At 44.9% G+C, this 13,116-nt stretch overlaps 1 protein-coding gene across 2 annotated transcripts in view; it reads right to left on the reverse strand.

The window, feature by feature from the left end:
- Positions 1–12,462, reverse strand: part of TACC2 (transforming acidic coiled-coil containing protein 2) — a 128,198-nt gene extending 115,736 nt beyond the window's left edge. For both annotated transcript variants that reach the window (XM_057417278.1, XM_057417268.1), the window contains exon 1: positions 12,385–12,462. In XM_057417278.1, the coding sequence (XP_057273261.1) occupies positions 12,385–12,417 (33 nt within the window). In that variant the 5' untranslated portion in view covers positions 12,418–12,462. The remainder of the gene's footprint in view (positions 1–12,384) is intronic.
- Between the last annotated feature and the right edge of the window lie 654 nt (positions 12,463–13,116).

The raw sequence follows: 13,116 nt of genomic DNA on the forward strand, positions 1-13,116 counted from the left end.
CCAACAAAGCTCGCAATACCTCTGAACTGAAATGGATGGCCTGGTTCCTCATCATGCTGCCTTTTGATAATAACAGCTACAGGAAATGCTGCAGTTTCTTCAGCAAAGGTTATAAAAATGCTATAACACTAATGTGACAACTTCTTTTGGCAGAAGTACCTTTAGAAGGCAAAGAAGATCTGGCAAGAGCTACTTTGAATAGTAGCTGAAGATGCTCTTTCAAGTACAACAAAAGAAGTGGAAACAAGTGTAGAGCAAAAATCATGTTTGAATGAAGAAGCCCCATTTTAACTCCTCAAGAAGTAGTGAAATAGAAGGAAAACTGCTTCATCAGGTGACCTTCATCATACAGTCACTGTTGTTTTAAGTCATTGCTGTAACTGTAAGAAGCCTAAAGCACCGTCAGCATAAAGATACCTAAGTGTACGGACTGATGACAGAAGCACTTCTGAATAATGTTATAGACGGAAAGCACAGAGCAGAGTTCCAACTAACCTCTCGGGGTGCTTTTACTCTCAGTTTTAGGTTTATTTTGTTCCAGAAGTAGCCAACAAATAGCAGTGATTCACACTCCTTTGTGTGAACACGGTGTGCGCTCGCACAACCAAAGGGTTCTTGCGATCAGAGCCAGGAGGGAGAGACACCCAGTGGACAAGGCAAGCCCATGTAATGAGAAAAGGAAAAGGTCAGGGCACACTGAAAGCACAAACAAGGCTTCCTTTAGAGTTAGGGCAGCTTTGATTAACTCTCATATCCTCTGCCTTTCCCCGGAGGAACCCCCTCACTACAGCTTTGTTTGCAGAAGTCTCCTTTATCATACTACTTTCCTCTGGGATCGACCAAGGGCTCCTGGTTTCATGATCGTTCAGGACTTACCCAGCATGTGCTGACATCTGGCATTTGGAATATTTATCTAAGTATATATGCTGGCCCCAAATCCACAATATATGGCAGAAAACGCCTGGAACATCCAGATTCATATAGGGAAATTTGTTTCCTCCAGCCAGAAAAAGAAATATAAAAATAGAGCTTAGCTTACAGAGCTCTGTTCTGCTTTTGGTGTTATGGCTTGGGCAGCCTTCGTTTTGCTTGCATGAGAAAGTCTGCATGGAGTAGATTTCAGCATATGTACATGTGTGCAGAGAGACAGAACTACGAAGAAAATGCATTATTAAATTGATTATTAGGGAAAATAAAACCAGCCAACCAAAACAGTGAATTCTGGGGTGCTGGTGTGATGATGCTGGAGCACATCCATGGCCAACTGCCACGCACAGACCACCACTACACCCCAGGGCCTACCCCACTTGCCAGTTAGATATAGAAAACAGAAGGCCAAGGTTGGGTTGTTGAGCCTGGTAAAGGATCCAAGAAGACCCTAGAGCAGCTCCCAGTGCCTAAAGGAGCTACAGGAAGCCTGGAGAGAGGCTCTGGACAAGGGCCTGTAGGGGCAGGCCAAGGGGAATGGCTTTAACCTGCCCGAGGGGAGACTGAGATGAGCTCTTAGGCAGAAGCTCTTCCCTGTGAGGGTGCTGAGGCGCTGGCACAGGGTGCCCAGAGAAGCTGTGGCTGCCCCATCCCTGGCAGTGTTCAAGGCCAGGTTGGACACAGGGGCTTGGAGCAAGCTGCTCTAGTGGAAGGTGTCCCTGCCCATGGCAGGGGCTGGAACTGGATGAGCTTTAAGGTCTCTTCAACCCAAACCTGCCTGGGATTCTCTGAAGTGGTCATATTTATATCTTGGCAGAAGAGGAACTCCTTCAGCTACATCAGCTCAACCCACAGACAGTCAGTCCTTGGAGCAAGCACTGGCCTTGACCCACCAGGGAAGGAGGACAAGAGCATGGCAACAAGTCGGTAAACTCACAATAAGGCAGCCATGGTGCTGCACTCTTACTGAGTTAATGCATCATGTCTTAATATGAGAGCTATGGTTGGGTCACTCTGGGGGGTGGGCCACGAATGAATGTCTCATAGTACCAGCCACATGAAGAGCAGATTTCAAGCCAATTGTAGACAAAAATGACCTCCTTCCCTTTCCCAGCAGGGCAGGGAATGGAGGGGGAACCACATGAAGAACCTGAAGAAATTAGGCTAATTTGCCCAAATGCCTCCAGCAGTTGGCAAGAAGGAAGTGAGAATTAATTCATTATTACTCCTCCTCTCTACTGCTGCCATCTCAGATTTTCATCAGCTGATTTGGGTGCTAGGCAGGAGGAATACCCCACAGGTGTCTTCAGAAGATGAAGAGCTGCATGTTTTGTCGCCTTCTAAAGCCTCTGTCATCTTCCACGGCAGAAGGGAGCACAGCAAGGAATTAAGTCATTAATTTAGTGCATTTGCATACTGCACTCCTAGTACCCACACACTGCTTATAATTAATCTCTCATTCACAACATCAGCCACTTAACTCAAAGGGCTCCTTTAGGTTAAATCCTCTGTTCTACTGACCTATAGTCATCCCACTTTTGAAGCCACAGCATAATAGGGATGTCTTCTAAAGTGAGACTCCCTTCTGTGCAGAGAACCAGTACCTTTTGCATTGCATCCAGAGCCACACATCCAACGAGACACATAATAACTACTAATAACAGGCTCGGTTAGGGCATTAGAAAGAAACACTGCTCATCAGCCTGTCATATCATAAATCCAATAGCCCATTGCTATCAAAGCTCAAATAGCACCAACAAAGACAAAGAGACCTAACTCGGGCATTACAGCTGCTGGATTTTACTTTTACTATTCATATGCCTAATTCACAACTACATAACACAGACGTTTATGTGCCTGCTATACCTGAACACCTCATGTCATCAAAACTAGGATGTTTCCATATTAGACACAGAGAAGGGCCCATGTCCCAGTGATTTTATCAGCTGTTACACCCAGTTTTCATGCCCAAAAATACCACACTGTGAGAGGCAGATTGACAAGGTAAGGATCACACCCAAACAGGATCTGTCTATGCACTGTTTAGAAGAATCCCTTTAACATTTTCCATGGGCTGATTGATTGGGGTTTTTTGGTTGAGTAGTTGGGTTTGTCTGTTTTGGTTTTAAATAGTTTTGTGCTTTCGGAGATCTAACAGTTGAGAAGTTACAGTTCATCTCCCAGCTATCCTTAAGCACTTGTCATTGGCTACAGAAGAATATGACACTTCTTCCATATCTGAGCATGACCAGATTTAACATACATTCATAGATCCCAGGTTTTAAACGTAAAAGAAGCTATGAATACTACAAGGTATAGGAAAGCTTTATCTATTGGTCTTCTGCATTGAATGCATTCATTCAGTCATCACAAAAGAACATCTTTGGTGATGTTCTGTGAATCGATGCCAGCCACGCCATTTTTCCATCAAGCTTTTCAATTTAAGCTGGTTTTACAAATCAGGTGCTGAGCCAGCTCTGCAGAGCACGGGTTTTATTTGTAATTAACATCTGTGGAAACAATTAACGACTGTTTTGTTCACAAGCATCATCAGAAAGCTGATAAATTGCTTTGGAGCTTTCAACGCATACACGAAGTGATTTACAGCAGGGGCTTGCAGCTAAGTTTGCTCTATATTCCTTTCAAATGCAGCATACTCCTTTTTGAAAGGATTCTGAGATTAGACAAGTCCCTTAGTTGAAAGACTGAAAGAAATAACGCTATTAATAGTCAGAATACAGAGGTTCTCAGAAGTTTTAAGCCCAAGATAATTAAAAATACCCAACAACATAAAAACCCCAAGTCTGACACACAGAGTACAGAAGCCAGCGTGCTATTTAAATGAATCAAACTGATTCTCCTGCAATATGCAATGTTATTTGCACTAAACCCTTCCACAAGCGTCGGAGTCTGCAAGAACACCAAGTAAATAAAGCGATTTTTATTGCCCTGATGACTTTGAACAGGAGCTTAAAAGTTAAACAGTAAAAAGCAAAAGGACTCTATTAAGGCTGCAGCCAAAGGATTATGTGTGCTGCTGTACTCTGGCTGGAGTTACCATACCAGAGAGAAATTCCTTTAGTGCTACATGGGAGCCTGTTCTCAGCTTAGCTCCCAAAACACTGACACTCCCTGCCTGGTTTAAAGCCATAGCAGCAGCATTAGGCACTGCCACGGCCTCATCCCATAGCTGTTTCAGGAGCCTCGTGTTTCTCAACACACTCCTGATCACAAAACACAAAGGTGGGTCTGGTTTTAAGCCCAGCGTTCACACTCAACACCCTCCACACAAGTGAACTTGGTTTGATTGCCCTTTCTCCTTTCCCCCCACAAAAGCTGCTTCCTTTTCCATCTGCCCTCTGTGACATTCCTCCATTTAACACACATCCTTTTATAGCAGTTGCTGGAACATGCCATAGCTCTGACCAGCTGAAAGTAATCTTTGAAGAGTTACATTAAGTTTCCATTCCCACTGACTCCCTCTGGTTATTGAGGGGGAAGCTGGAAGGAGCCTTTACAAGTCTCAGTCAATAAAGCAGAACTTACCTTTTATTTTAATCTGTGTCTTCCACTGCAAGGTGGGGTTTTCAATAGCTTGTTTTAAAGCCAGCCTGCTACAAGTGCTGGTTGGTTGCTCTCAGCCACCACCTCCTGCACAGGGACAGGAGGGCAGGGGGGACAGACATATCACCCCTGGTCCCCATCGGGGACAGCAGGTCACACAAGTCTTCAGCCAAACACCTCACATACGTGTGGTTGCACAGGGCAGCATCAAGCAGAACAACTTGGTGTTCTGTCATAGAATAGATAATGGTTTGTGTTGGAAGGGACCTTAAAGCTCATCCAGCTCCAACCCCTGCCACGGGCAGGGACACCTTCCACTAGAGCAGCTTGCTCCAAGCCCCTGTGTCCAACCTGGCCTTGAACACTGCCAGGGATGGGGCAGCCACAGCTTCTCTGGGCACCCTGTGCCAGCGCCTCAGCACCCTCACAGGGAAGAGCTTCTGCCTAAGAGCTCATCTCAGTCTCCCCTCTGGCAGGTTAAAGCCATTAGCTGGAATTAGTTATGATCAGGTGTGAGCAGCAGATTCTTTCCTTAAGGGAGATTCCCTATAGAATTTTGCAGTTACAGTGGATCGTTTTCTTTAATCAGTAATGGTGCAGGTTGTGATTGCTGCTGGCTTCATTTATTTGTCTCTTGCAGGAGTAGAATTTTAAGTTCATGCCTTTTCTAACCAAAATCCTCAGAGGGACAGGAACACAAAACTTGGCATTTGGTGAAGTCTCATTTAATATATTGCTTAGAAATAACAAGAAGCAAAGCAAAGTGTGATACGGTAACAATGGCATTTGAAACATTCTGGTTACAGCATTCTATTGTAAGTATATACCTACGGCCTTTTCTTAGCCAAAAAAGGGTTGTTTCCCTCCTGAAATGACTCTGGCTATGAACGTGAAAATAAGCACTGATGTGTGTACATTTATATACAGACACCATCTTACCCTTGGTTTAGCATTCCTCATGGAATTACACAGCTTCCTCTCAGGTACAGCAACAGCCATTCAAACCTTCGGGCTTCATCCCTGGTGTTTATGACCCTTCCAATCCACTGAGGGCACCAAACTGCCTTCAGATCCTTCCCATGTCAACATAAGTGTCTTCTCAACAACTGGCTGCTATGGGTAAGCTCAGTCTGAATGTACACAGCATGGATCTGCAGTGGGCTGAATGAAGCACAGCTATGTAAGGGGTTGCAGGGTTCTTGTTAACCTGGTCTTCCCATCTGTGTATGTGACCTATCCTCAGCAGGCAAAGGGGTATTCATTGTTATCCTTGTAACTCCACTCGTCTTGCTGCAGCTCCTTATTTTCCTTTGTCCCTCTCCTGACAATTGGATGAAGGCCTAATAGGTATCTACATTATTTTCTTAAGGGTGGCAGGTATATGAGATATAGAAGGAGAGAATAATGTTCGTGATCTTGGGGATGTTCATCACAGAACTTGCCATTTTCAGTCAATAACACTTCAGCTAAAGCAGCTTTCAGATGAGTGGTTCTTAGCAGCCTAGCAATAAAATGGTTGGACTTGATGATCTTTAAGGTCTTTTCCAAACTAGTTGATTCTATGACTCTATTTTATTCTAAAACAGAAGATGCTGTTGGATAATACGAAGTATTATTGGGAAAATCATCTCTGATTTGAGCTCTAGGCTCTGCTGCACTCCCCAGCCAACAGTATTTGCTTGCCTAGTTATTTCTAACTACCCACAGCTGTGGAAAATGTAGGTCTAACATTTTCACACTGTTTCTAAATGGAGAAATGCAGTAAATAATTATAGAGGTTCTTTATAATATATTTTTCCTTCTCATCTGTACCCATAAATGTACATTTCCCATTAGAAATGGTGGTGGCTTTACAGACGCAAAGGAAGCTTTAAGCATTAATTCAGAAGAGAAGGAAAAGTCTTCCAACTTCCTTTTCACTGCGCTTTCAAATGAAGAACCCTGTCACAACTTTGAATATTTATTCCTCTTTCATCCCTCCTCCTTCATTCACAGGGAAGATGAGAACAAGTAAAATAATTATTCTTTGCAGTGAGAAGTGTCCCAGGATTTGCTGCATTTGCATAAGTGGAATGGTCTTTTTTTTGTGTAAACTCAAATGTCCTTTTTGTGTAAACTCAAACAAATACTCAGAATTATTCACCATACAATATTGGACCAGTAGAAATCATCCTTGGAAGTAAGCATTAATGAATATGGTGACTGGAGGTGTGCTAGAGTGATGTAAGCATCAGTAATGGGCATGGTGGCCCATAGCCATCAACACCCCATCGTGGGCAAGTGCGGACTGTAAGGATGAAGAACAGTTCTGTGTTGGAGGATAAGGAACAGTTCCCTGTGCACTTCTGATGTGCAATGGATGAAATGGAAGGAAAAATGAAAGCAAATAATAACTTCAAGACTGAAAGTGGTGAATCAGGGAGGATACAGCAAACTCAAAGCAAAGCCCGTGTAGGGTGATAGTATTTCCTCACTGAAGTGCTAGGGGCAGAATTATTATGCAGAAAATCGGGGATGTATTTTTGTTCCCAATGGAATATAAACAATGGAATGCACACAGATGTTATTGCGCTATTCCAAAAGTATGTAAACACACAGTATGAGCACCAGAACTCAGAGGAATTTGCCCAGTTATCATCTGTGGGAACGGAGACTGAAGGCTGGGAAGCTGGTAATGTGCCCAGTGCATTCTCAGTTGATCCCCGTAACACTGAGATCTCAAAGAAGATCCATGCCAACTAACTAGATCCATCATTCCACACAGGCATAAGGAAGCTGAAGTCTGGGAAAAGTAATAATGCAGAGAGGAAAATCCCAGCAGGACGCTTCAGACAAACAAATAGACTCTTCAGAAGTCCTGCCCCCTCTGGCATGTGTTGCCTGTCTCACCCATTGCACAGCACAGAACAAGAACAAACAAGATGATAACCACACATTAAGATACATGGTTAAAGAGAAACGGACAACAACATAGATGTGGAATAACCAGATTTGTTTGGCTCTTTACTCATGCAGAACACAAAGAAGAAAGGCTAAAGTGAAATACAGAGAAATAACTTCTGTGGAACTGACCGAAATTCCCTCTTCAACTATGGAGCAAAACACACGCTGCTAGAAATACAGGTCAGCAGCGTTGTTCACCTTTAAAGGGCTTTACAATTACCTGGTAACTTTGACTTATTTGCAACCATGAGAAAGGCAGTGAAATGGGACAGCTCAGAGTGGCAAGAATTAAACACCTCAGTGAGAATTCTTATATGTTAGAAAATGCAGCTTATTCAAACTTCAGAAAATGTTGTGTTTGTGTTTCCAGTGATAGAGAACTCTGTTTTTTACATCCTCCACCCACCCCTTTTAAATGAAAGCAAAAATGTCCTGGCAATAGCATAATTCTAGTAGATGAGTGGCCATGACAAAAACCAGACATGGAAGTCAGTGCTAACCCTTCACTTTGGGAGCTGGTCCCTGAGTTAACTGCACAAGCCCCTGGAGCAGCATGGACAAGGCTGGGTTGCAGAGCTCATACACCGGGCTCATGCTTCTTCACACAGACCATGTCCCTCTCCTGCTTCACACATTTTACATAGCAGATGTGTTGGTCCTACTCAGTTTGGGTTTGGTTGCAAGTGTGGATTTACTAGATGGAATCTGAGCCCAGAATACCAAGAGATCTAGGGCTGAGGAAGTGCACAGGTATATCCCTCTCCATGAAAATATCATAGAATAGTTAGGGTTGGAAAGGACCTTAAGATCACCCAGTTCCAACCCCCCTGCCATGGGCAGGGACACCTCACACTAAACCATGGCACCCAAGGCTCTGTCCAACCTGGCTTTGAACACTGCCAGGGATGGAGCATTCACAACCTCCCTGGGCAACCCATTCCAGTGCCTCACCACCCTTACAGTAAAGAGCTTCCTCCTTAGATCCAATCTAAACTTCCCCTGTTTCAGTTTGAACCCGTTACCCCTTGTCCTATCACTACAGTCCCTAATGAAGAGTCCCTCCCCAGCATCCCTATAGGCCTCCTTCAGATACTGGAAGGCTGCTATGAGGTCTCCACGCAGCTTTATTTTTATTACAGACATGTAAATGACTTCTGAGCATTTGGCTGTCCAGAAATGCCAGGGAAAAGCCTGAGGATGGAGCTTGCCTTTCCTCTGTCCTACCCAGCGCATCTGGATTTTGCCATTCCAATAAGGCAGGCACAAACTTAAAATTTTTGGCAGTTTGGACTTTGTGTACTGTTACAAGCCAACATGATTAGTATAGATATAAAATCACTTTGTTAAATCACAGAATCCCAGACTGGTTTAGATTGGAAGGGACCTTAAAGCTCACCCAGTTCCAACCCCTGCCACGGGCAGGGACATCTTCCACTAGAGCAGCTTGCTCCAAGCCCCTGTGTCCAACCTGCCCTTGAACACTGCCAGGGATGGGGCAGCCACAGCTTCTCTGGGCACCCTGTGCCAGCGCCTCAGCACCCTCACAGGGAAGAGCTTCTGCCTAAGAGCTCATCTCAGTCTCCCCTCTGGCAGGTTAAAGCCATTCCCCTTGGCCTGTCCCTACATCCCTTGTCCCAAGCCCCTCTCCAGGTTTCCTGCAGCCCCTTCAGGCACTGGAGCTGCTCTCAGGTCTCCCCTTCAGGAGCCTTCTCTTCTCCAGGCTGACCCAGCCCAGCTCTCTCAGCCTGGCTCCAGAGCAGAGCTGCTCCAGCCCTTGCAGCAGCTCTGTGGCCTCCTCTGGACTCACTCATGCAGGTCCAGATATTCCCCTGGCCCCAGCTTTGTGTTATCCAAGCATTCTCTTTGCTCATTTCTACTACATTTGGATTATGTTTTCCTCAGAGGCCGGTCTTTACAACACAATTTGGGTATTTACTTTTTCTATAACTGTCTCCTACACTCTTCATAGTAGCACATCTATTCCACAGATCTTCCTTCTTACTAAATGTGTTCTAAACTTAGCTCAGGCTCTCCCACCTTTAACACAAACCATGTGTACAGCTTCCAAATGACTCAGCAGAGAGCTGGAGCTGGGCAGTGGTGTTCCTTGATAAATGCATAAACAAAAACAACAACTCATGTCAATAGGTTCTGAGTTTAACACCCACTGAGCTATTTTAATTGTGTTAGAGCTGGAAAGCAAGGCAGCAGGCAGAGGGGGTCAAGTAGAGGCTGTTTCTATAAAGCAGAGATTGCTCCCATGGAAAAGAGTTAAAAGAAAACAGATTTTTTTTTTACAACTTGCTGAAAACTGAAATGAAGCTGCCTTGAGAATCTGCAGCCAGTGTCAAAGAACCAAAAGCCAAAGCAGATGCACAAGGAAAAGAAGAGCCAAGCCTGATGCTAACATTTCGAAACACAAACCATCGAACCAGTTTCATCATCCACTGCCTGCCGTGCTCTTTGGCTTGGTGGTAGAGGGATGGCTTCACTGGCATTGGGGACTTCGGACTGAAAATGAACTCATTTAAACACATCAGTGGCTGTACGAGTCCTCACTGTTCATTAACTGCTACTTTTCCAATGGCTGTTCAGCAGCTTAAGAGGCTTTTAGGATTTTATTACTACAGCCTTTCAGTATCTGAAGGGGTACTGTAAGGATGCTGGGGGGGACTCTTCATTAGGGACTGTAGTGACAGGACAAGGGGTAACGGGTTCAAACTGAAACAGGGGAAGTTTAGATTGGATCTAAGGAGGAAGTTCTTTACTGTGAGGGTGGTGAGGCACTGGAATGGGTTGCCCAGGGAAGCTGTGAATGCTCCATATCTGGCATTGTTCAAGGCCAGGTTGGACAGAGACTTAGGTGCCATGGTTTAGTGTGAGGTGTCCCTGCCCATGGCAGGGGGTTGGAACTGAATGATCTTAAGGTCCTTTCCAACCCTAACTATTCTATGATTCTATGATTCTTGTTATTTCACAGTTAAAAGTGTCTTTTAAAGTAAGTTGGATGTTTAACATTTATTTTTATTTGCTTTGGGCTTTTGTCTTGAGTTTTCTTTTTTTGGGGGGAAGGGTTGTGGGGGGGGGTGGTGGTTTGGTTTTTTACAGTCTGAAAAGGAGACCAGAAGCTTACTTTCCTTATAAGAAAAAAAAAAAAGAAGGAAAAAAGACCTTTTTATTAAACTTAACAATCACAGAACCCCAGACTGGTTTGGGTTGGAAGGGACCTTAAAGCTCACCCAGTTCCAACCCCTGTGTCCTGGGTTCAGCAGTAGCAGTCATGTTTCTCCTCCTTGGTAGCTGGTGTAGTGCAGTGTTTTGACTTTCGGCTTGGGAACAGAGCTGATAACAAGGATGTTTTGGTTTGGCCAAGGACTTTGTGAGCCTCATGCTCTGCCAGGGAGGAGGGGAAGCCAGGAGGAAGCAGAGACAGGACACCTGACCCAAACTGACCAAAGAGCTATTCCATACCACAGCACCTCATGCCCAGGATGTAGCTGGGAGTGAGCCGGAAGGGCTGGGAGACTGCGGGGTTGGAGGAGGTATCGGTCGGAGCTTGGTCGGGCTTGGGGGGCGAGTTATCGGTCAGCGGGTGGTGAGGTGTTGTATTCTGTTCCCTTGTTATTTCCTTTATCATTATTATCATTGGTGGTAGCAGCAGTGATTTGTGTTATACCTTAGTTACTAAACTGTTCTTATCTCAACCCGTGGGAGTTGCATTCTTTTCGATTCTCCTCTCCGTCCCTCTGGGAGCAGGGGGAGGGAAAGAAAGGGGGGGAAGTGAGCGAATTACCTGACTGGGTTTAAACCACGACACCCTGCCACAGGCAGGGACCCCTTCCACTAGAGCAGCTTGCTCCAAGCCCCTGTGTCCAACCTGGCCTTGAACACTGCCAGGGATGGGGCAGCCACAGCTTCTCTGGGCACCCTGTGCCAGCGCCTCAGCACCCTCACAGGGAAGAGCTTCTGCCTAAGAGCTCATCTCAGTCTCCCCTCTGGCAGGTTAAAGCCATTCTCTCTGCTGGTTCCCTTTAGAGAGTCCACTTTGCAATGCACAATGTACAGCAGATCTGCTGAGATCTGAAGTGGAACCAAAATGAACGCTAAGGCATTTTAGCATCTACCATAACATATGGAAAAAGAGTGGATGAAACATGCCCTTGTATTTTGACTGTTGAAATTAAACAATTACAACTTTGCTTCAAAGTATTATCAACGTAGTAACTCTGTACACCCATAGCCACAGCATGAGTTGTTTTCATTTCAAGAATTAAGAAACAGATCACCAAACACCAACATCAGTAACAACATACTCTTCTAAAACGGGCCTAAATTCCTGGATCAGCACATACATCTTGCTAGGTCGTTTCTAAACAAGGAGGAGCTAGTCTGTGTCAGGGTTCTGAAGGCACCACAGGTATCACCTGGCTCTCAGGGTCAATCCCCACCCTACCAATTACCCTATTTTAGCTCCCCCAGGGATGTCATCCCCAGTGATGCTGTAGGATGTTGGTCTCCTGCTCCACCACAGCCCTACCCTGCCTGGATCTCTGCTTACTGACATCTTGGTTCTATCTTGCCCTGTCCATCTCCTCAAGGATGTTCCTGATGCCCAGGGCTGGGGGTTTCCCTGGCTGCTCCCCAGCTAGGGGAGGAGGGATGAGCTCATCCCATGGGACTCCTCCATGGCTCTCCTGTTCCCCAGGGAGCAACCACCCGCACAGTGCCCTAATGTAGCAGTGTCATTGCCAAAGAAATAACAAACAGAGAATTGCCTTCAGTTACCATTAATGACTGAATGAACGTCTGAATTAATGTAAATGACACTTCAGTGTAAGTGTAACTGGGAGCAGAAGATAAATGTGGGGTGAGCTGCCTGTGAAACCAATGTTTGTGGGGTTTGCTCTAGGCTAGTAGGGAAAGGAAATGCAGTCACACTGTTATACTCACCTGGTTTTCTGCACTACTGTTCTCATTGCCCATTTTGATGCTGATGTCCAGTTTCGCACAGCAGTTAAAGGAAGATCACTGGAAGAAAGGAAAAAGCTCTAAGTCTTCCATAAAAACCCCAAACCATAGGAATTTTGGAGGAATGTCACCCCAGCAGCTGCCCCTCCTGATGTTCAGTCTTCCAATGATTTTAAGTCATAACTCAGCAAAAGAAAACCCCTACTGCTTTAACTTTGTAATGTCTTTCCCTACACTTACTCTGAAAGACACTCCTTGAAACTCAGCTTTGTTGCTCTGTTTCTGGATTAGCTCATGTCACCTGAACAGAAAGGCGTTTTCCTTGCTGAACTTACTTTGTATGGACAGCCCATATGAAAGCCTTATTGTTTTAACTGTGTTCAAACCACTTGTATTTCTTGGAGATGCTGCACTGAGCTGTGTGCTCACCTTGTCAGAACCACAATGTTAAACCTGTAACAGGACCAATTTCTATGTACCCTTAACAAAGGGTAAATGGATTGCGTTATCCTCATCACTGGAGTCTTTCCCTGCTTTTCTTAGGCATCGTTCTGCTTACAATGTTATGACTTAAACACATTTTCTTTACACATAACAGGATCTGCCCACCTTAATTACTGTTGGTTTTACTATTGCTCTATTCTGAGCATTAGAACTGTAACCAGCAGTGTCTCCCCAGGAATCATTAATTTATGTGTTTTTTGGAAAGGATAT

Source organism: Pezoporus wallicus, unplaced genomic scaffold (assembly GCF_028554395.1).
Source record: "Pezoporus wallicus isolate ANWC-B61680 ecotype Strahan unplaced genomic scaffold, APGP_CSIRO_Pwel_v1 contig_8188, whole genome shotgun sequence".
Taxonomy (NCBI): Eukaryota; Metazoa; Chordata; class Aves; order Psittaciformes; family Psittacidae; genus Pezoporus; species Pezoporus wallicus.